The sequence below is a fragment of the Rhinopithecus roxellana genome, chromosome 19 (assembly GCF_007565055.1).
Source record: "Rhinopithecus roxellana isolate Shanxi Qingling chromosome 19, ASM756505v1, whole genome shotgun sequence".
NCBI classification, from domain to species: Eukaryota; Metazoa; Chordata; class Mammalia; order Primates; family Cercopithecidae; genus Rhinopithecus; species Rhinopithecus roxellana.
Genome location: NC_044567.1, coordinates 75,861,019 through 75,884,007, shown reverse-complemented (window position 1 = coordinate 75,884,007; position 22,989 = coordinate 75,861,019). Strand labels below are relative to the sequence as shown.

Below are 22,989 nucleotides of genomic sequence, written 5' to 3'. Positions count from 1 at the left end.
ATTTTTATGTTTTATTTTTTGAGACGGAGTTTCACTGTTGTTGCCCAGGCTGGAGTGCAGTGGCGCAATCGTAGCTCACTGCAACCTCTGCCTCCCAGGTGCAAGCGATTCTCCTGCCTCAGCCTCCCGAGTAGCTGGGACTACAGGCACACGCCACCACACCCAGCTAATTTTTTGTATTTTTAGTAGAGATGGCGTTTCACTATGCTGGGCAGGCTGGTCTCGAACTCCTCACCTCAGGTGATCCACCCACCTCAGCCTCCCAAAGTGCTGGGATTACAAGCGTGAGCCACCATGCCCAGCAAGTTCTACTTATTTAATAAGCTCTGAGAACCCAGTGGGAAAACAGCATGAAAACTAATATGTGAAATAAAAAACAAAAGCACACATACCAAAAGCAGTTCAGTAAATCCTTACTGACCATTATCACCCATAAACAGCATCGACCAATGTATGGGCTTCTGAATTTTAAGAGCTGAGCAATCTACATCTAAGATATCTCAGCGAACATCATCAACAACAACTTCTATATTATGTGCCTTTGTGTTTGAATAAGGTTTGGCGTAAGACTTTCTCTTTTGAGCTAGTTTAGGCAAGGAATAAGAGCTGCTATGTGATTTAAAATATGACAGTATAAAATATGATTTAAAATCTTCACATCAATTTCAAAACCATCTGCTCTTATTATATATTTAAATTTTACTCCAAAGACAACCACTTGGGAAGCCTTATGATGTGTACAGAATTATCTGCTGATAGATCACTGGGGAAAAACAAACACTCTTATTGGGTTGTTGGAATCGACTTGAAAATGGAAAGATAGGCCAGGCATGGTGGCTTACACCTGTAATCTGTAATCCCAGCACTTTGGGAGGCCGAGGCAGGCAGATTACTTGAGGTCAGGAGTTCGAGACCAGCCTAGCCAACATGGTGAGACCTCGTCTCTACTGAAAATACAAAAATGAGCTGGGTGTGGTGGAACATGCCTGTAATCCCAGCTACTTGGGAGGCTGAGGCATGAGAATCGCTTGAGCCCGGGAGGTGGAGGTTGCAGTGAGCCAAGATCGTGCCACTGCACTCCAGCCTGGGAGACAGAGTAAGACTCCATTGCAAAAAAAAAAAAAAAGAAAGAAAGAAAATGGAAAAATATGAGTTCTACCATTAGGCTACAAGACATGACATGAAAGCAGTTACTCAAGCTTTCTGCTGCTATGTGCAGCTACTATGACCAGATAGCTTCAACCCCAAATGTAAACTAGGTATCGCACTTCTCCAGGGAGATTTTCTCATTATACTTACCTTTTTAAGATGACCTAATCTGAGTTTGAAGATTTCTTCTTGTTCATGGTATTCTGCTAATGTTAACCTGAAAAACAGTGGTAAGTTTCAGTAAACTACTAGAAATCATAGTTTGCTTATTTAAAGAGAAATGCTCAAATATACTATAAGACATATTCAGTTTCAGTCTCAGTTAAAATGACTGAAAGACAGGTTATCTTGTAGTCCTCTGACAAGGGAAAACTTCTGTGATTTACCAGATATGATGTGAGGGAAGAGCTTCAAAGCCAAAAGTCTAATTTGCAAAACATAAAAAAAAAATAAGTGAGCCATATTTTTATATTATTTTTGAAATGAGTTTTGTCCCATATATTACTCAGATGAAAATTCTTTCAGAGAGAACCAAAAATTGTCTATAAATCTTTTAGAGGGCAAAACAATAAGCCAATGGATTTGATTATTCTTGTTAACACTTAAATCTTGATAGTGTAATAACAAAGAGAAAGATATAGCAGCAAATTAGAGTCTAGGATGTGGAGTCTGAGGACTAGGGTTTAAGGCACTACTAAGCCGCTGGCGATGTGACCTTGGGCAAGCAACTTTAACCTCTTAACTCAGTTTCCTGAAATGCAGTAAGTGATAATACCTATCTAAGAAAGCGTTGCGGCTTACATGACAATGTATACAGAATATTGAAAATGCTATTTAAATCAACTCTCAAAGGGCTGACTTGATGGGTATTCACGTATTTCATGTTCCACCTACTCCAACAGCATCCTTATATCTCAAGAATGAACAAGTGGCCAGGTTGGGTGGCTCACTGTAATCCCAGTACTCTGGGAGGCTGAGGGGGAAGGACTTGGAGCCAGGAGTTTGAGACCAGCCGGGGTAACAAAGCAACACTCCATCTCTGTGAAAAAAAGAAGAAAGAAGCTGGGTATGGTGACACATGCCTGTAGTCCCAGCTACTCAGGAGGCTGAGATGGAAGGATTGCTTGAGTCCAGGAGGTTGAGGTTATAGCGTGCTATAATCATGTCACTGCACTCCACCCCAAGAAACAGAGCAAGGCTCTGTCTCTTAAAAAAAGAAAAAAGAAAGAAAGGAAATAAAAAAAGATGAACAAATGAGAATTACTTTTTTCTTCCATCTCTACCTTTTTCGCATTCTAGAAGCATATACAGATATTTAACATTTTTAGATACCACTGTTTAGATATATTCTAAATAGCAGAAGAAAGAGGAAATATCTATCCTATCAACCAGAACAGAGCCTTTGAGGTCTAACTCAAGAAAAAATAGAAAGAAGAAGAAACTCACCTACTAGGGCTATCTCTTTACAGATGCGGAAATACCTGTATCTATTACTCCACTCCACACCAGCAAAAAACAGATAAAATAAAAAATGATGGCTAAGAATTCTCTGTCTGAAACAGGTTCAGGGGCAAGAAAGGATAATATGACTCACTCCAAGACTCCAGAGGCCTACTTCTGGCTTCCGGTCAAAGTAAAAGCCAATTCACAGATACTCTAATTAAAAACTGGACTGAAAGCCTTCTGGATTGGATTTTATACAGGACTCCAGATGGCAACTGCTTACACATTACTAGCCTAGATAGAATTCTAATTATTGTTCTGTGGCAAAGAAACAACCTATGTCTTCTTTAGCACTCCTAAGCGAATGGTTTTGTGCATTAGCATTAAATAATTTTCAAATAATACTAGAGGGAAAGTCCTTTCACAAAATAAACACAGGAGTCATGAAAGAAAACATTGGTCAGATTAATTAGCCTGGACAATCTTTCAAATCTGAGCCCCTACTTGGACTTGCTGAAAGGAAAATACTTTATATTTAAAGACTCTATACTCTTCCCCTCTTCTCATTCTGCTTATTGCACTTGACTAGTCTTTAAAATCAAAGGGAAAATGTTTTATAACATTTGGGCTGGGTTCAGTAGCTCGCACTTGTAATCCCAGCACTTTGGGAGGCCGAGGAGGGTGGATCATTTGAGGTCGGGAGTTCGAGACCAGCCTGGCCAACATGGAGAAACTCCATCTCTACTAAAAATACAAAAATTAGCTGGGCATGGTGACGCACGCCTGTAGTCCCAGCTACTCAGGAGGCTGAGGCAGGAGAATCATTTGAACCCGGAAGACGGAGGTTGCAGTGAGCCGAGATAGCACCACTGCACTCTGGCCTGGGCGACAGAGTGAGACTTCGTCTCAAAAAAAAAAAACTATTTGGAGTTATACGAATGAAGATGTTTTCCAAGTTCATTATGCACATTTTTATCGCTATACTTAATGTAATTATTAGTTTATTCGTCTGTTCATCTCACCTAAGTAAACTGTGGGCTCCTAAGGCTGGGGCTGTATCCTTTAGCTCTGTATTCCCAGAAGAGAGACTAGCATAAAATAAGCATTTACCAAAGACTTACTAAACGAGTATCAAGGAAAAGACTTCCCAAAACATCAGATAGGTATGGGGTGAGGATTGGTGTTAAGCCATGTTTCTCAATAGAATGAAAGAAGATGCATTTCTAGGATGCCACAGACTTTTAACAATAATGTAATATAAGTATTATTATACCTGAAGTGGATTATGTGTTGTTTTTGTGAACTAATATGAAAACATAAAGCAAATGACATACTAGTCGATAAGTTATACGATATATATTTTCTTTCCAGCTATCTCTGGATATGAAACTTACTTTCAGTTAAAGAGAAAGGAAGAAATGAATGGAGAAGGCAGACATTTGTGCTTAGAATTTCCTACTCCTCCTATACAGGGTACCTATGTAAATATTGTTGAGTGACAAAGAAAAAGATGACTATACTGCAGTTTAAGATATTGGTGTCGGCCGGGCGCGGTGGCTCAAGCCTGTAATCCCAGCACTTCGGGAGGCCGAGATGGGCGGATCACGAGGTCAGGAGATCGAGACCATCCTGGCTAACACGGTGAAACTCCGTCTCTACTAAAAAATACAAAAACTAGCAGGGCGAGGTGGCATGCGCCTGTAGTCCCAGCTACTCGGGAGGCTGAGGCAGGAGAATAGCATGAACCCAGGAGACGGAGCTTGCAGTGAGCTGAGATCCGGCCACTGCACTCCAGCCTGGGTGACAGAGCGAGACTTCGTCTCAAAAAAAAAAAAAAGATATTGGTGTTTTGCTTATATTCCCAGAACAGGAAACAATTCTGATGAGATCAAGTTGTGACTTATTGGGACAATATCCTTTTCTAACATAACAGCTTTTCGGGGCGCTTATCCTAAGTTTGCAACTATTAACGAAGTGCTCTTTTGACCAGTAAAGAGCATTCTTCTGTTTGAAATAGCAGCCAGGTAACTCCCATAAGACGATACTAGTGTACCACAACCTGGAGCCACATGTAAGCAATAATATCATTTCAATCCAATGATGTCTTATTTGTTAACCAGGAGTGGCCAAAAGTCATGATGTCAAGTGACATTACTTTTCCCTCTCATTCAAAATGCCCTAAATAAAGAGCAGCTTTAAGAAAATCAACTAATTTTATATGGCATTTATATGAGTTGAGGGAATCCATTAATGTAACTGAAAAGAAGGTTTAAACCTGAGTGAACTCCAGAATTTACAACTATTGCCGGTGGCAATCAATAGGACATTTGTATTTGGGGGTATGGTGTGGTGTCTCAGCGTTCACGTCAATAAAGAACATACGTTTCATTTTCAGCTCCATTGGTCTTGCTTTTCCGCTGTTTCTGCTCATTGGTTGCAGGAGGGGCCTGACCCATGGCAGGAGGTTTCCGCTTTGCTAACATTTTCCGTTGTCTTTCTATCTCTTCCCTCTGTGAATTTATCCTTTCCTGTTGCCTAGAAATATAAAAGATGTTGCACAAAGAAAGTCAAAAGTTTTACCACAGCTATGGAACACACACAATTTGTCACTTGTGTATCCAATTTCAGAAAAAATAAGCCCCTTTAAGTCAAGAAGAGATCTGATTTTAACTTCAGATTGGAAGGGCCAAATAATTGGTGGTAGATGTTTTCTGGGAATGAGTCTGTGCTTTAAGACACTAGTTATTACTATTTTCAGAGTGGGCAGGAAGGAACGTATCAAATTTCTATTGTGACCTTATTTTCTGACTCAAAAGGAACAATTTTCTGATTCCTTTTTAAAAGCTAAGAAAACAATTCTCTGATCTGAACCCATTAAAAGTAAAAATTGTATTTTAAAAGTTGTAAAATGTTCCAAGTTCTTTTTTTTCTTTGGATGAAAGCTTCTCAGTTTTATGTAAAAAAAATACCAAGTTTGTAGGATGCTAAAGAAAGTAAACAAGATTTTCTTTTAAGATCTATCCTTTATTCTAGTCTAAGGGAGCCATTACTACTCTACACATCAACCCCGCCCACTGATACAGTGACACCTAAATTAAGTTTTTAAAAGACAAATACATTCAGAGAAAGCACAATAAAGTCTTCAACTAGTAAGAACTCCTTAGGGAATAGGGAACAAAATGAATTAGCATAAAACATAGTTTACAACTGCAGTTAATCTAACACCATTACCATTAGAGTATTTCCTAATAAGATGTCAAATTTTTCTGTGATTAACTAGTTTACAAATTAGGGACCAATAAAAACTCCATTAAAAAAAAAAAACTTTCTCTCATGTATCCTACCACCTAACAGATATTAAGGTTTATAGACTTGGTATATAAAAATAAACAAAATTGGAGATTAACCATTTAACAGGGTAGTCTTTAAGTCACCCATCATAATTGACAGTCAAATGATAGCTCCCTTCTCCTTCTCCCTCTACTGTGCTTTTCCTCTCATTCTCTTTTGTGGAACCAACCTTCATTTTTGTGGAATAATAATTTTTTTCTTTTTTTTTTTTTTTTGAGACAGAGTCTCACTCTGTTGCCCAGGCTGGAGTGCAGTGGTACAATCTTGGCTCACTGCAAGCTCCACCTCCCAGGTTCAAGTGATTCTTGTGCCTCAGCCTCCCTAATAGCTGGGATTACAGGTGTGCACCACCATGCCCAGCTAATTTTTGTATTGTTTTAGTAGAGACGGGGTTTCATCATGTTGACTAGGTTGGTCTCAAACTCCTGACTTCAAGTGATCCACCCGCCTCGGCCTCCCAAAGTGCTGGGATTACAAGTGTGAGCCACCACGCCTGGCAGAATCTAATTTTTTAAAACCTACTCTCAAATGGAAGTTGCTCTACCCTCTTCCCTGAACACTGTTGTCAGATCTTTTCCAGATTTAGTACAGTATCTTTCGGGGAAGAACGACAAGCAGAAAACCAAGATTACTCTAGGGTAGATACCCACAATACAGCTTATTTGCACATATCTAGAAGGGCAATGCTGTATGCAAGATTAACCTAATCAGAGTATTACAAAGAAACAACCAGTCACTTGAAAATACTATGCCCTTGGCTTCAGGATGAGCCAGGTCACTGATCAGACATCAATTGAACAACAAAATGAAAATTAAAATTCAAGAGTTTTCTGTTTGCCTGAAAATTCTTTTTGATTATCATTAGCTAGACCTCCTCATCTCTACTTGCAGAACATATATAAGGTTGGCTCTCCATATCCGTGGATTCAACCAACTGCAGGTTGAAAATACAGAGGAAAAAAAAAGGATGGCTGCACCTATACTGAATATGTACAAACTTTTTCCCTTGTTATTATTCCATAAACAATATGACAATTATTTACACAGCATTTACATTTATTAGGTATTATAGGTAATCCAGAGGTAATTTAAAGTATATGGGAGGATATGCATAGGTTATATGCAAATACTACACATTTTATATCAGGGACTTGAGCATCCATGGATTTCGGTATCTGAGGGAGGTCCTGTAACCAATTCCCCACAAGGGACAACTGTATATATCATTCATGGCTTGAAAGAAATCTGGGTTGAGACACAGAATCCTTAAGTAAAATCACAGTATTTCTTCTGGAGAAAACATTTACCTTAACTGAGCATGAATTTCCCAATTAAAAAACTGGCAAACATCTTTAGCTCATTTCTACACTTTTCAGGGGCCATGAATGTAAGGCACTCTGAACTCCCTACAGATAAACATACAATATACAGTAGCTTAGTGGAGTGCCACAACATTTTGTCTTTGAAGATTAACAGTATTTTGCAAAATTGAGATTTTAGCAATCACCCTTATCAAACATAAAATAAAAACAATCTTCTATTATTTTCAAGGACAATTCATATGTTTAATCTCTTCAGATTCACCAAGAAGGGATCCCCACAGCCATCATATATATAAACCATAACAGAAGGGACACAGATTCCAAAACATCTTTAGGGAAATCCTAAACTGCACATTCTGAGAACAAGAGTTTGAACATGAAAGTTGATGCAACAAAGATCAATGTTACGTATTTTAAGGATTCTCATATAAATTCTTGATGTTCTTGAAACTGTTTAGCTATTTACATCGAAGAAGAAAAGAATAAAGAGAGACTATCAATGGTACCTCATTTAGATTTATTTTGGGAGTACAAAGTCTGGATTATGTCAAACTAACTTCTCATAGAACAGGAATCGTGCCTTAGCAATCCGTATATCCCCCAGCATGTATAACAGTGCCTTTCACAGAGTTGATCTTTATTTCTTGTATAGCATCAATTTTAGAGATTGCTCGCCCTTCATCACCCATAGCAAGAGGCTATTTCTTCCATATTTTACAGAAGTACTGAGGACCCAATAAATCCATCTCACTCAAATCTAAATAACTCTATTTACAAAGCCATTGCCTGCAAAAGAAAAACAAGATAATCAATCTTCTGCACCATTATGGGTTGTGTCCCCCAAAAGATATATTAGTCGTTAGTACCTCAGGATATGACCTTATTTGGAAACAGGGTGAATAAAGATATTACTAGTGAAGATGAGGTCATACTGGACACGATAGGACCTTAATCCAATACGACTGGTGTCCTTATGAGAAAAGGAGACACAGAGACGCACAGGGAGAACACCATGTGAAGAGGAGGCAGAGAATGGAGTTATGCCGCCGCAGGCCAAGGAACACCTGGGGCTGCCACACTGCTGAAGAGGCAAAGAAAGATGTTCCCTAGAGGCTTGAGGAAGTATGGTCCCGCTCCACCTTGATTTCAAATCTTTAGACTCCTGAAGTGTGAGAGAATACATTTCTGTTACTTTAAACCACCCAGTTTATGGTATTTGTTACAGCATCCCAGGAACGGAAGGCAGGTGCCTTCAGCAGCAACACTACCTTCTACACTTCAACTACACTAGAAGTAATGAGTAGTAAAGGTATTTTAAAAACTGTGGCTGGGTGCGGTGGCTCACACCTGTAATCCTGGAACTTTGGGAGGCCGAAGCGGGTGGATCACTTGAAGTCAGGAGTTTGAGACCAGCCTGGCCAATATGGCGAAACCTCGTCTCTACTAAAAATACAAAAATTAGCCAGGAGTGGTGGCGTGCGCCTGTATTCCCAGCTACTCGGGAGGTTGAGGCAGGAGAATTGCTCGAACCCGGGAGGCAGAGGTTGCAGTGAGCCAAGATTGCGCCACTGCACTCCAGCCTGGGCAACAGAGCGAGACTCCATCTCAAAAAAAAAAAAAAACAAGCATGTATTTCCAGTGATTATTTTAACACAATTATTTAAAGTAATCTGTTATCTATTTTATCTCTGAGAGGTCTGAAACCTCAAAACTTCAAACAACATGTCAATACTCCAGACGGCTTTGTGTTTTTTTTTTTTGGAGACGAAGTCTCGCTCTGTCACCCAGGCTGGAGTGCAGTGGCGTGATCTCAGCTCACTGCAACTTCCACCTGCCAGGTTCAAGCAGTTCTCCTGTCTCAGCCTCCCGGGTAGCTGGGACTACAAGCGCATGCCACCATGCCCGGCTAATTTTTGTATTTTTAGTAGAGACGGGGTTTCCCCATGTTGGCCAGGCTAGTCTCGAACTGCTGACCTCGGGATATCCACCCACCTCGGCCTCCCACACTGCTGGTATTACAGGCATGAGCCACCATGACCAGCCAGATGAGATTTTTAAAGATTCCCAGCATTTCATATATTCTGTATAAAGTGGGAGCTGTGAAATGGTATACAATACCTAAAGATCTAATGTTTATAAAATCAACAAAATGAATGACTTTGTTATGGATCATATGACTCAGAATCAGATGGTTTGACATAAATTGCTTTAAAATGGATACTGGTTGGGTGGACAAGGTGGGTGGATCACTTGAGGTCAGGAGTTCAAAACCCCGTCTCTTCTAAAAATACAAAAATTCACTGGGCATAGTGGTGGGCACCTGTAATCCCAACTACTGAGGAGGCTGAGGCAGGAGAATCACTTGAACTAAGGAGGCAGAGGTTGTAGTGAGCCGAGATCGTGCTATTGCACTGCAGCCTGGGTAACAGAGTGAGGCTCTGTCTCAAAATTAAATAAAATGGATACCGGAACTTGTCACACTTCAGAAATACCTGAACTAGCATTACAATGCTGTAAGCTTTAATTTCTTCCTCTAATTACATGCATCTTAAATGATCACAATTTTGTACACAAGTCAAATTCCTCCCCCACCTCCTTTTTTTTTGAGACAGGGTCTCGCTCTGTCACCCAGCCTGGAGTGCAGTGGCACAATCTTGGCCTCACTGCAACCTCTGCCTCCCATGTTCAAGCAATTCTCCTGCCTCAGCCTCCCAAGTAGCTGGGATTACAGGCGTGTGTCACCATGCCCAGCTAATTTTTGTATTTTTAGTAGAGACAAGGTTTCATCATGTTGGCCAGGCTGGTCTCAAACTCCTGGCCTCAAATGATCCACCCATCTCAGTCTCCCAAAGTGCTGGGATTACAGGTGTGAGCCACCACGTGTGGCCAAATCCCATTACTTCAATTTTGTTTATTTCAACATAAACAAAGTCTTAGTAAATAATTTTTATTGTCTTGCCATGGACTGTTTAAGACTTCTTTAAACAAAAAGTGGTACACTGAATAACATTAACATTTAGTATTTAACATTACTTTCTCAGAACTATAAAATAAGTTACTTTTTCAACAAACATACTGTGGAAAGCAAAAATTACTAAACTGGCCAAAAAATATTACAAATCTGATATAAATTTCCTATTAGACAATGAACCTTCTGTTTTAGGAAATTAAAGATCACTCAAAAAAAGAACCAGGGAATAAAAAGAACAACAACAACAAAACGGTGTTAAGGGTCCTATTGAGGTTATATGTCATTATCTGATTCATTTTTTAAATGCCTTTAGGTTTGTCTCTTCCCATAAAACCTAGTATTGCTGTTAGTGTTCAGCTACTTCACCCACCAAATTACTTCACATGTCTTGGAGTTTCTCATGTGCAGAACTGTCATCTCTGAGGTTATTAGATATAGCCTTTTACAACTGGAGAATTTCAATTTCTATACTGAAGGAAATTAATTTATTAAAGCAAAATTTCAGGAACTAAAATACCTATAATTAATAGACATCAGCCAGAAACAGCTTCCCAAGAGAAGACATAGATTTCTTGCCATTTATATGGCTTAAAACAGTAAAACAGTGCTATCCACCTACAGTGAACAGTCCTACTTAGGGATTTCATTTACATAGTCTCATTCCTCTGATTTGATGGCTCTACAGCAAAGTCATCATTTTGTACTCTACCATACAGATTTCCAGACCCTCATGGGCATCAAGTTGCTTTTAGAATATGAGATAAGATATTGCTACTATCAGCAGTAAGTTTAATCACTTCTTTTTGTTTTGTTTTGTTTTGAGACAGGGTCTGGCTCTGTCGTCCAGGCTAGAGGACAGTGGTGCAATTCTCGGCTCACTGTACCACTCACTGCATCACTCACCTCTCCTCCTGGGCTCAAGTCATCCTCCCACCTCAGCCTCCCAAGTAGCTGGGACCACTGGTGAGGGCCACCACACCCAGCTAATCTTTGTATATTTTGTAGAGACAGGGTTTCATCATGTTGCCCAGGCTGGTCTCGAACTCCTGGGCTCAACTGATCCACCCACTTCAGCCTCCCAAAGTGCTGGGATTACAGTCATGAGCCATTGCGCCCAGTCACAAGCACTTCTTAAAACTAATTACATCTCTATACAAACTCACCATCTTTCCTGAATCAAAGTCTAAAAAGACTGCCATCTAAATAGTAGCCATTGACAGGGCTGCTCAGAGCCACTACCACTACTAGAAGTCAGTGTAAGCATTAGGTGGCTTTGGCCACTATGTGGATCTTAAGTTTTATCTTCTTCTGATTCTCTTTTAACAAATTTGGAAACTGGATGGTATGTCACTTCCAGGGCAACTTGCATTTCTTGGCCAGGATGTTATAAACAGGTATCATACCTCCATGTAACCGCTGTTTATACTGCCCTGATACCTCTGCTATCACCAGCCACCTATGCTTAAGAATGCAGAGTGAATGCTGCTCTAAATGTCTGCTGCTGGCCTAAGAAAAGTCTGTGCTTTCCTTTCAAGGTATTCTTTGACTTGAAAGCCTCTTCACACACCAAAATATACATACATGAGGAACAATCATGAAGCAAAAACATGCTTAATCTAAGTTGGAGGTTAATGTTTCACACATAAAACAAGGACTACTAACATGTAATTCAGAGGTTAGTTTTAACAAATATTATAAATAGCATCAATATTTGTATTTTCTTTCACGCATAAGTTTCTTATTTGTTTCATTATTACTCAAAAGTAGTCATATGCTTCCCAATTCATACTCAACAAGCTATTTCAGCAAAAAAACACAGGAAGGAAGGAAAGGCAGTCTATAGAACCTTCCAACTCATCATGACCTGGAGATTAAAAAAAAAAAAGATACACCAAAAGGCACTGCAATCTGAAGATATCGATATACATTTAAAGATCTAAGCTAATGGTAGCTAGTCACACAGTTGGAATTTGAGGATTTTAAATGTTAATTCCCTCCTTGGAATAAATACCTAAATGCTTCAAAGCAAAAGTTATGACAAAGACAATGAATGTTCAAGATTCCAAGCTGCAGACAGGCACATGCAATGGGGCTGGTCACCACTGCCTTCCAGGAAATGACTCTCTGATGACTGGACACTATCTCCTTAAATAATCCCAGGAACATGTCCTATAAAGTTCTTCAATGGTTTTATTCTGCTTTATACCTAAACTTAACTCAGGAAATTCTTTCTCAGGTCCTTTCACATTTCATTTTTCTATGGATCCAGAATAAATGCTAAACAGACTCTTAATGAAAATTCATTATATAATTAGAAAGATAGAAAGTCAGACCCTAGGTTTTTCTTCCTTAGCTTCAGCAATTCTGATTCTTTTATTTTCTGGAACTCATTCTGTATTCCTGATTTTACTTGTGTCTTTTTTTTCAGGACTTTACTTCATTCGACACATTTCTTTCCACATGTGGTGACTAAAAAACTAACTGAAAAGATGACTACCAATACTAGGATTATTAATGACTACAATTATAGAAAACCTAAAAAATCCAAACGAACTTCTCAATTCTCCATTTAATCATAACAATTCACTTACTTGATAAGATTCTGAAAAGCATAACCATCTGTCCACTGTTCAGTAAATGAGGCCCCATGTCGGACAGTAGTAAAGTGGCCCAATCTCAAGCGGTCTTGCATGCTCTTATCTCTACATGCCATCTTCTCTTGTTTTGACTTAGGGGAAACAGACAAAAAAAGGAATTCAATATCAATTAGCATGGATAAAGACACTTCTTAGAAACTAAAACATTTAACATTATCAGGAAACACACTGTTGAAAACCATACACTTTCTCAGAACAGTCAATAATGACTCCTTGGATGACTTACTATTCCTATTCAAACAAAGTAAACAAGATAGAATAATGAAACAACTGCAGGTTCTTCCTTGGTAAAGCTTTCCCAATCTGTCTATGTGTGTGTGTGTGTGTGTGTGTGTGTGTGTGTGTGTTTTTAAGACAGAGTCTTGCTCTATCGCCCAGAATGGAGTGCAGAGCTATGATCTCGGCTCACTGCAACCTCTGCTTCCCAGGTTTAAGCGATTCTCCCGCCTCAGTCTCCTGAGTAGCTGGGACTACAGGTGCGCACCACCCCACCCGGATAATTTTTTTTTTTCTTTGAGACGAGGTCTCACTCTGTTGCCCAAGCTGGAGTGCAGTGGTGCGATCTCAGCTCACTGCAACCTCCACCTCCCGGGTTCAAGCGATTATTCTGCCTCAGTCTTCCAAGTAGCTGGGACTACAGGCACATGCCACCATGCCCAGCTAATTTTTGTATTTTTAGCAGAGACGGGATTTCACTATGTTGACCAGGCTGGTCTCGAACTCCTGACCTCCTGAGTCGCCCGCCTCAGCCTCCCAAAGTGCTGAGATTACAGGCGTGAGCCACCATGCTCGGCCAATTTTTCTATTTTTTAGTAGAGACTGGGTTTCACCATGTTGGCCACGCTGGTCTTGAACTCCAGGCCTCAAGTGATCAGCCCACCTCCGTCTCCCAAAGTGCAAAGACTACAGGCCTGGGCCACCATGTCCAGCCTGCCTAGGTGTTTTTAATCTTAGAGTTCAGTATCTCACATTTGGGCCACATCAATGCCTAGCTCTTAAGCTGTTTCCCTATTTTCTGTTTCTTCTCTAATCTTTTCCAGAGAACTGCTGACAATTCATCTTCTCAGAACACCACTTTGCACATTTCCAGTTTGATGTTCCAAATCTTCCATGGGTCTTTGCTACCAAACTTTGGATCCAAACAAGAAAAACTCCTCCATGCACTAGAAGATTGTATGTGCCTCCCTGCAGAATTCTTACTCCGGAACACCTTATATACTCCTGATTCCTGAGAACATCATTCACTGAACATAGGTTTATTTAAAACAAATTATACGTCATGAACTGTAAGAATGTTAAGTATAGAACATAGAAAAAAACTGGTGTTCACAGCCTAGAGAGAGGGGGGGTTATAACCACTAAATATATTAATTGGTAATTCTAAGTACAAACTGTGGTAAATAATTCAAAGGAAAAGAATAAAGTACTGTGAGAGATGATACCATGGGATAAACGTCCTTGAGATGTCCTATTTTCAACTGACAGGCAATTTATAGCTGCAGTTTTTCATGCCCAGAATACATTTTTCCTCTTCTTTACAGCTTTCTCCAATTAGTCTCCTGCCCTTGATTTATTTTAGTGAATTTTTCTATTTTTTATTATTTTTGTTTGTTTTGTTTTGTGACGGAGTCTCGCTCTATTGCCGGGGCTGGATTGCAGTGGCCTGATCTCAGCTCACTGCAAGCTCCGCCTCCCGGGTTCCCGCCATTCTCCTGCCTCAGCCTCTGGAGTAGCTGGGACTACAGGCACCCGCCACCTCGCCAGGCTAGATTTTTGTATTTTTTTAGTAGAGACGGGGTTTCATCGTGCTAGCCAGGATGGTCTCGATCTCCTGACCTCGTGATCCGCCCGTCTCGGCCTCCCAAAGTGCTGGGATTACAGGCTTGAGCCACCGCGCCCGGCCCTTCTTTTATTTTTTTAAGAGACAGGGTCTCACTCTGTTGCCCAGGCTGGAGTGCAGCAGTGCAATCACAGCTTACTACAGCCTCCAACTCCTGGCTCCAGTGATCCTCCCACCTCAGCCTCTTGAGTAGCTAGGACTACAGGTGTGTGCCACCACGCCCAGCTAACTTTAGTGAATTCTTAGTAAGTGCACTGCTCACCTGAATAGGTTTCCTTATATATGTGAATGTATGTTATTCCCCCACCCTCATGTAGACTGTTACCCTCTGATGGCAGAACTGTGTCTTTTGTTTCTCACATTCATGCAAACTGTTCTATCATGAGAAATTCATTCTTTTTTTTATTATTGAGTAGTATTCCACTGTATGACCATATCATAATTTGTATATACATTCACTTGTTAAGAGACACCTAGGATGTTTCCAGTTTTTGGCTATGAGTAAAATTGCCATGAATATTCTCATACAAGCACTTTTATGGACATTTGCTTTCTTCCGTTTTTAAAAATAAAGATGGTCTCACTGTGCTGCCCAGGCTAGTCTCAAACTCCTGGGTTCAAGTGAACCTCCTGCCTGAGCCTCCCAAAGTACTGGGACTACAGGTGTGAGTCACCATGCCCGGCCAACATTTGCTTTCATTTGTCTTGGGTAAATGCCAGGAGAGGAACTGCTGGATCACAGGATTTAGTGCATATTTATCTCAAATAGAAAAACTGTCCAAAAACCTTCTGAGGTGGCTGTAATATTTTACATTTCTACTGGTGTAAGAAATCAGGCTGTCCCCTATCTTCACCAACCCTTGGATCTGTCAGGTTTTTTTTTACTTCTAGTCATTCTACTGAGTCTGTAGTACTATCTCACACTAGTTTTACCTTGAGTTTTCCTGATGGATAATGACATTGAACATGTTTTCATGCTTGCCATTTGCGTATTTTTATATACTCTTTTTTTGTAAACTATCTGCTCAAGTCTCTTGCTCATTTTTAATGAGTTGCCTTTTTATGATTAAGTTATAAGAGTTTTTATGTATTCAAATTCTATGAAAGATAATATTGCACTCTATGATTGCATTTTCATTTGTGTGGTTTTTTTTTGCTTGTTTTTGTTTTGAGACGGTCTCAGTCTACCACCTAGGCTGGAGTGAAATGGCATGATCTCAGGCTCACTGCAATCTCCGCCTCCCGGGTTCAAGTGATTCTCGTGTCTCAGCCTCCAGAGTAGCTAAGATTACAGGCGTACGCCACCATACCCGGCCAATTTTTGTATTTTTAGTAGAGATGGGGTTTCATTCACCATGTTGGCCAGGCTGGTCTCGAACTCTTGACCTTAAGTGATCCGCCCTCATTGGCCTCCCAAAGTGCTGGGATTACAGGCATGAGCCACCACACCCAGCCCATTTATGCTTCTTTATATTGCATCACGGTGTAGCAGATACTCAATAAACACTCCCTATTTAGAAAGTCAATTAAGTAGGCACTACAATTTTGGAAACAAATTTAAATTTTGTTATGTACTACTCCTAGCAAATAGAAAGTTCTGTTTTCCTGTGAGAACTCAGAGACAGCATTATGTTTACTTTTTGTAGTATGCTATTTAGAGTTTAGTACAACTGGCTGAATCTATGCTGATTTCCAGAAGTATTCTAAAACTTCAAAGAAATTATCTGGATTAGCATATATTTTATTTTTTCTCACTCTCAGAAAAAATTTTAAAAAGTGATTTCTTTTCTATAAAGTTGATTAATGAGTCAAAGAATGAAACAAAATTTTCCCCAGTATCTTCGGCCTCAATAAAATAATCCATTCACTTTTACTGAGACAGTGTTTACTTTCTTTTTAACAACATTCCAAAGATTTCAGGAAAATAAATCCCCAGTACATCTCAAACCTCTAGTTTGTTCTTGTAATATTATCATTAGGAAGTATAGCCTTCCTAAAACTTCTAAGAAATAGGCTGGGCACAGTGGTGAGCGCCTGTAAACAGAGCAGTTTGGGAGGCCGAGACAGGCAGATCACTTGAGGTCAGGAGTTCAAAACCAGCCTGGCCAACATGGTGAAACCCTGTATAAAAATACAAAAATTGGCCAGGCATGGTGGCACACGCCTGTAAACCCAGCTACTCAGGAGGCTGAGGCAGGAGAATTGCTTGAACCCAGGAGACAACAGCTACAGTGGGCTGAGATCATGCCACCGTATTCCAGCCTGGACGAGACTCAGTCTCAAAAAAAAAAAAAAAAAAAAAAAAAACCTTCTAATAGTTACTAATAACTACTAACAGAGATAAGTGATAACTAACCAATGAATATAATAAAGGGGACATCAGCCAATTAAGTAATCATGTACAGGTATATGACAACTTTAATTTTTTAATGCACAAAGCATTTAATTATCACATTATTATATACATAAGTTACTCTAAATGCCATCTCTGAAACAAAAATGCAACTATTGTTAATGATTCTAATAGTAATAGTATACTCACGTCAATTGATAGAATGAATATAAGAATTTAGGGGAGCAATACCCCAAATAAACTCAACTAGGACAAGCTGTCCCTGTTCAATATCACACTCAAAGCAATGCACAGCAACAAAGCATATCCCAAATTAACACTCTGGATGCTTGGTCTGGTGTCCATGCAAGGAAAAAATTCTAATTGTCAAATCATGTTCCTAAAAAGCTCTACTTTTAAATATTTTCATCTCAAGTAAGGAATAAAAAGCCACACAACGGCACACATTGAGTATCTTGGGATACAGAGTTTAGGCCAACATTATTCACTGACCTTTTCTATAAGGAGTTTCTTGCTCATTGTCACACATCTATTTAATCGTTCCTTGTATTTCTCTAGCATCTTTTGCTGTTCATCAATCTGCCGTCTCAAATCACAGTTGGCCTTCAATGAGAAAAAAAGTTTTAATTAGCTCCAAGGAAGAAGATTAACAGAAAAGCAGTTTCTAGGGAGAGAAAAAAAATCATTTCTATATGTTGTTCTATCACAAGCAAAATTAAAGTTCAAACAGGTAAGAAGTAACTATATGTTAGAAAAAGTAAATAATTCATTCCTTTATTCTCTCATAATATATCTATTTGTAAATGATAAATTGAATTACTAAGTTCAGCATGTTTTTCTACTGATCATATTTTGCTCCTGCCAATAACCAGTTACAGCTAATCTTGCAATCACAAACACCTAAGCTATCACAAAATAATAATTTAAAAAATGTTAAGGCCGGGAATCATGGCTCACACATGCAATCCTAGCACTTTGGGAGGCCGAGGTGGGCAGATGACTCAAGGTCAGGAGTTCAAGATGAGCCTGGCCTACATAGTCAAACCCCATCTCTAATAAAAATAAAAAAATTGGCCAGGCATGGTGGCAGGAGCCTGTAATTCTAGCTACTCGGGAGGCTGAGGTGGGAGAATCGCTTAAACCCAAAGGCAAGGGTTGCAGTGAGCCGAGATTGCGCCACTGCCCTCCGGCCTAGGTGACAGAATAAGACTCTATCTCAAAAAAAAAAAAAAAAAAAAAAATTAAACTACAATGAATGTTTAAAACACAAAGAGTGACTAAGCACGTACAAGAAAATTACTGAATTTTATGTTTGCTTTGTTCTTTTTCTAGTCTTATTTAAGAAATATAAATTTGCATAAATGTTCATCACCAGAGAAGCTAGGCACGCCCATGCCCACAAAAGACAGAACAAACAAACAAGGTCCTGATTCAAGAATGCCAGAATGTAAATATACAGTTAATTTAGCTGTGGTCAGAAGCCTACAGTGTGGACTAAAAACTTAAAGTCTCCTGCAATAACAGAGAAGGAAAGAACCACTAACCCAAGGACGAATTTGACTTGTAAGTCCTGAATTTATTCCCTTTGTGTTAAAAAAAAAAAAAAAAAAAAAAAAACTCAGCTCTTCTAGCAAATAATATTACCTCATGAAAACTCACTTAAATTATGAAAAAGAAAATCCTGTTATGTGTTTCTAAACTAAAAGCACAAACTACATGATACTCAATTTTTGAGACTTTATAGCTTCGTTAAAATTTTTTATCATTTTTTCTTTTGTATAATATAGCTTCATTATAAAAGTAACCCATGGGAAACAGCTTCTGTCGCCAAATGTTTCTCCTCTCCTTATCAGCATAATTTCTTCCGTTAGTTTTTGTACAGAACCATATTATCAAAGGCAGAGTGTAACTACATTTGGGTAAGTGTGATTACCAAATTCATACTAAAAAGTCTACAAAGCAAAGATCATTTAATGTTTACGGAAAACCCAGTCTATTCATAAGGTGAGTGTTCCCTTGAAATCTGTAATCAAATGTATGAAATCAATCAACCTCCTGGCAGTTATTTAAAATTTTAAGAATTCTAAGTTTTTGTGGCTTCTGACACTAATGTCTTTGAGGAATTCATGTTTAAAGTAACAGCTGGTGGCTGGCACGCGTGGCTCATGCCTATAATCCCAGCACTCTGGGAGGCCAAGGCAGGAGCATCGCTTGAGCCCAGGAGTTCAAGACCAGCCTTGGCGACATGGCAAAACGCTGTCTCTATAAAATTTTGAAAATTAGCCATGTGTGGTGGCACATGCCTCTGATGCCAGCTATTCAGGAGGCTAAGGATTGCTTGAGCCTGGGAGGTCGAGGCTGCAGTAAGCTGTGATGTGTGCACCACAGCACTCCAGCCTGGGAGACAGAGCAAGACAGTTTCCTCTTTTTTAAAATTAAAAAAAAAAAAAAAAAAAAAAAAAAAAGCAGCTGGCTAGTAGCCCCCAATGCAGCCATATCCAACATCTTACCAAATGGCAAAATTCAATGACTGACGTCTGAAAGAATATACAAGACATGTAGTCTTTCCCCCACTGTCGATTCTCTAGATCTTCTAGAAGCACAAGTTCTAATCAACCTAAAAACAAGGCAGCTGCCCTCTGTGTCTTCCTTTTTTACTTATCTACTCCTTTAATACTGCTCTACATACAAATAAAGACTGCAACCGTCTGAAGACGATGGAGTAGAAGGGGCAGTGGTGAGTGAAGGAAACATATTGCTTCTTAGAAAACATAAGCAAACCTTTTTTTTAAACTCCCAAAGCAGTACCACGTTAGGATTCAAGTTTTTCTCATACTCTATCATCTCCATCTTAAAGAGTTAGATGACGGAGAAAGGCACACCCACAATTCTTTCTCAGTCCAGCAGAGCTTCTCTGTACAAAACCCTGACAGATACTGGAATTTGGCAAGGAGCTTTTTACAACCACAAACCATTTCATTATAAATCTTCAATGGCAATTCAACCAGCACCCAAATGAATAAAAACAGGAATAAGAGCAACTCCATGCAAGTATACATATCCGAACAATGAAAAACAGAACACAGTGCTGAGACTACGTGTGGGTCTTCTCATTCAAAGATGGAGAAAAGGAAATAAAAGTAACAACAGTAAATAAAAACAAAAAAAATAGGCCCAAGGAATACAGAAAATCAGCTTGAAAACACCCATAGAAATCAAAAGAACATTTTAGAATTCTTGTCATATTTCACAGAATGCAAAAAGACATGATATCTAGGAAAGAGGAACCAAAAACCCTAGAGAATATACAGGATGGGATAAGAAAGTATATTACATGAGGGGAAAAAAGCAGGGAAATTTAAAATGTAAATAATAGGCCTGGCACAGTGGCTCGCGTCTGTTATCCCAGCACTTTGGGAGGCCAAGGCAGGAGGACTGCTTGAGCCCAAGAGTTCAAGACCAGCCTGGGCAACATAGTGAGACCCTGTTCCTACAAAAAATAAAAAAAATTAGCCAAGCACAGTGGCACGTGCCTGTAGTCCCAGCTATTCAGGAGGCTGAGGTGAGAGGACTGCTTGAGCCTGGGAGATGAAGGCTGTAGTGAGCCGTGATGGTGCCACTGCACTCCAGCCTGGGCAACAGCAAGACACTGTCTCAAAAAATAAAAATGTAAACAATAAAATCAAAATTCACATGAGCTGCAGTAAATGCCAGAAATATATGGAAGACAGTGTTTAATGACATTCAGAAGAGGCAATCACATTAAAATGAGACATAACATGTTAGAAATAAAGGAGAGAAATCAGAGATTCAAGCTAACAGCCAAGAAGAAACCAATATAAAGAGGGATAAAAGCATAGTTAGACATAATCACACATCTTCCAAATAAAAATATATAAACCCACATATAGATACACCCTGAGGTAATATTTAACAAGTTATGGTGTTTGCTGCTTTGGTCATGAACTTCTCTGAAATACTAAATGCTTGAAAAACTGAAGGAGAGAGAGAGAGAGAGAATGTGTGTGTTATATTTGAGAGGGAGAATGAACAAAACAAGGGGTTATGACACAAAAATCCTGCACACAGTGTTGTCTTTTCATGGGAGGGCAAGAGAGAGAATTCTCAGGTCTGCAAGGCAGAGAAAATTTAACACTGACAAATCCTTGCTGAAAAATAATCACTTAAAAATGTATCACCATCAACAGATAAAACAAAAACCATAAATAAAAAAACTGTTGATAAGCTTTGAAATCAGTTGAATAAACAAGTCTAACAATGACTACAAATTTGGTAATAAAGCTGTCTCTGCCTATACTCTATACATAAGAACTTAGTATCATATAAAGTAGTAAAAATGATAATTTAATAATAATAATATAAGCTGAGCGCAGTGACTCACACCTGTAATCCCAGCACTTTGGCAGGACAAGGCGGGCCGATCACTGCAGGTCAGGAGTTTGAGACCAGCGTGGCCAACACGGCAAAAACCCATCTCTATTAAAAACACAAAAACTAGCCAGGCATTGTGGCGCGTGCCTGTAATCCCAGCTACTTGGGAGGCTGAGGTAGGAGAATCACTTGAACCCAGGAGGCAGAGGTTGCAGTGAGCCAAGATCACGCCACTACACTCTAGCATGGGTGACAAAGTGAGACTCTGTCTCAAAAAATAAATTAACTAACAATAATATAAACAGCCAAATGTAGTGGGCACATGCCTATAGTCCCAGCTACCTGGGAGGCTGAGGTGGGAGGATCACTTCAGGTGGGGATTGGGGAGGGCACAGCTTGCAAGACTGTGCCACTGCACTCTGGCCTGGGTGACAGAGTGAGACCCTGTCTCAAAATAAATATATAAAATTAATTATAATATAAACACACCAGACTTTACTAATAAAGGCCAGACTCAGTTTAGTTATGTGCTGAATTCCAGGTTTTACATAAAAAGGAGTCAAACTACACTATTTTACCCTATGTTTTCATTAATTACAGAAATATAATACAAGTAAAAAAAATTTGGAGGTCAGATCATCATGAGTACAATGACTTTTATTAACTTTATTATTAAACATATACCTTTATTCAAACAAAATTGTACCCGAAGCCTAATAAGAAAGACTGACAAAGGCAAGGCCACCGATTCCCACCTCGCTGTGTCACGGTAGCCCTGGAGGTTTCAGGACCCTAAAGAGGCAGATTAACTACCACATTAGCACATATATGTTTAATAATAAAGATAATAAAAGTCACTGTACTCATGATGATCTGACCTCCAAAATTTTTTTACTTGTATTACATTTCTGTAATTAATATATATGTACATATACACGTATATACATATATACGTCTCTCTCTCTCTCTGTGAACTTCAAACAGCTCAAAAAAATTACTGGAAAAAAAAAGGTACCAAATGTTTAATCCCAATTAATGGAATTACGAGTGACATATTTTTCTGTATTTGGTAAAGAGCATGTATCATCTTTTTTTTTTTTTTTTTTTTTTTTTTTTTGAGGCAGGGTGTTGCTCTGTTGTCCAGGCTGGAGTGCAGCGGCACGATCTTGGCTCACTGCAGCCTAGAGTTCCTGGGCTCAAGCATCTTCCCACCTCAGGCTCCCAGTAGCTGGGACCCCAGGCACACCACCATGCCCGGCAAATTTTGTATTCTTTTGTAGAAATGGGGTCTTGCTGTGTTGTGCAGGCTAGTCTCAAACCCCTGGTGTCAAGCAGTCCTCCTGCCTCAGCCTCCCAAAGTGGTAGGTATGAGCCACCATGCCCAGTCCTTTTACTTATTTTTTTCTTGAGACAAAGTATCACTCTGTCGCCCAGGCTGGAATGCAGTGGCTTGATCTTGGCTCACTGCAACCTCCACCACCCAGGCTCAAGCGATCCTCCTGCCTCGGCCT

At 39.5% G+C, this 22,989-nt stretch overlaps 1 protein-coding gene across 9 annotated transcripts in view; it reads right to left on the bottom strand.

Annotated features, from left to right (window-relative positions):
• TLK2 (tousled like kinase 2) overlaps nt 1–22,989 on the bottom strand; it is a 142,517-nt gene that overhangs the window by 41,590 nt on the left and 77,938 nt on the right. For all 9 annotated transcript variants that reach the window (XM_030923440.1, XM_010380079.2, XM_030923438.1 and 6 more), the window contains 4 exons: nt 17,579–17,689; nt 12,828–12,964; nt 4,975–5,127; nt 1,300–1,366 (listed from right to left, as the gene is read on the bottom strand). In XM_030923440.1, coding sequence (XP_030779300.1) covers nt 1,300–1,366; nt 4,975–5,127; nt 12,828–12,964; nt 17,579–17,689 — 468 coding nt within the window. The remainder of the gene's footprint in view (nt 1–1,299; nt 1,367–4,974; nt 5,128–12,827; nt 12,965–17,578; nt 17,690–22,989) is intronic.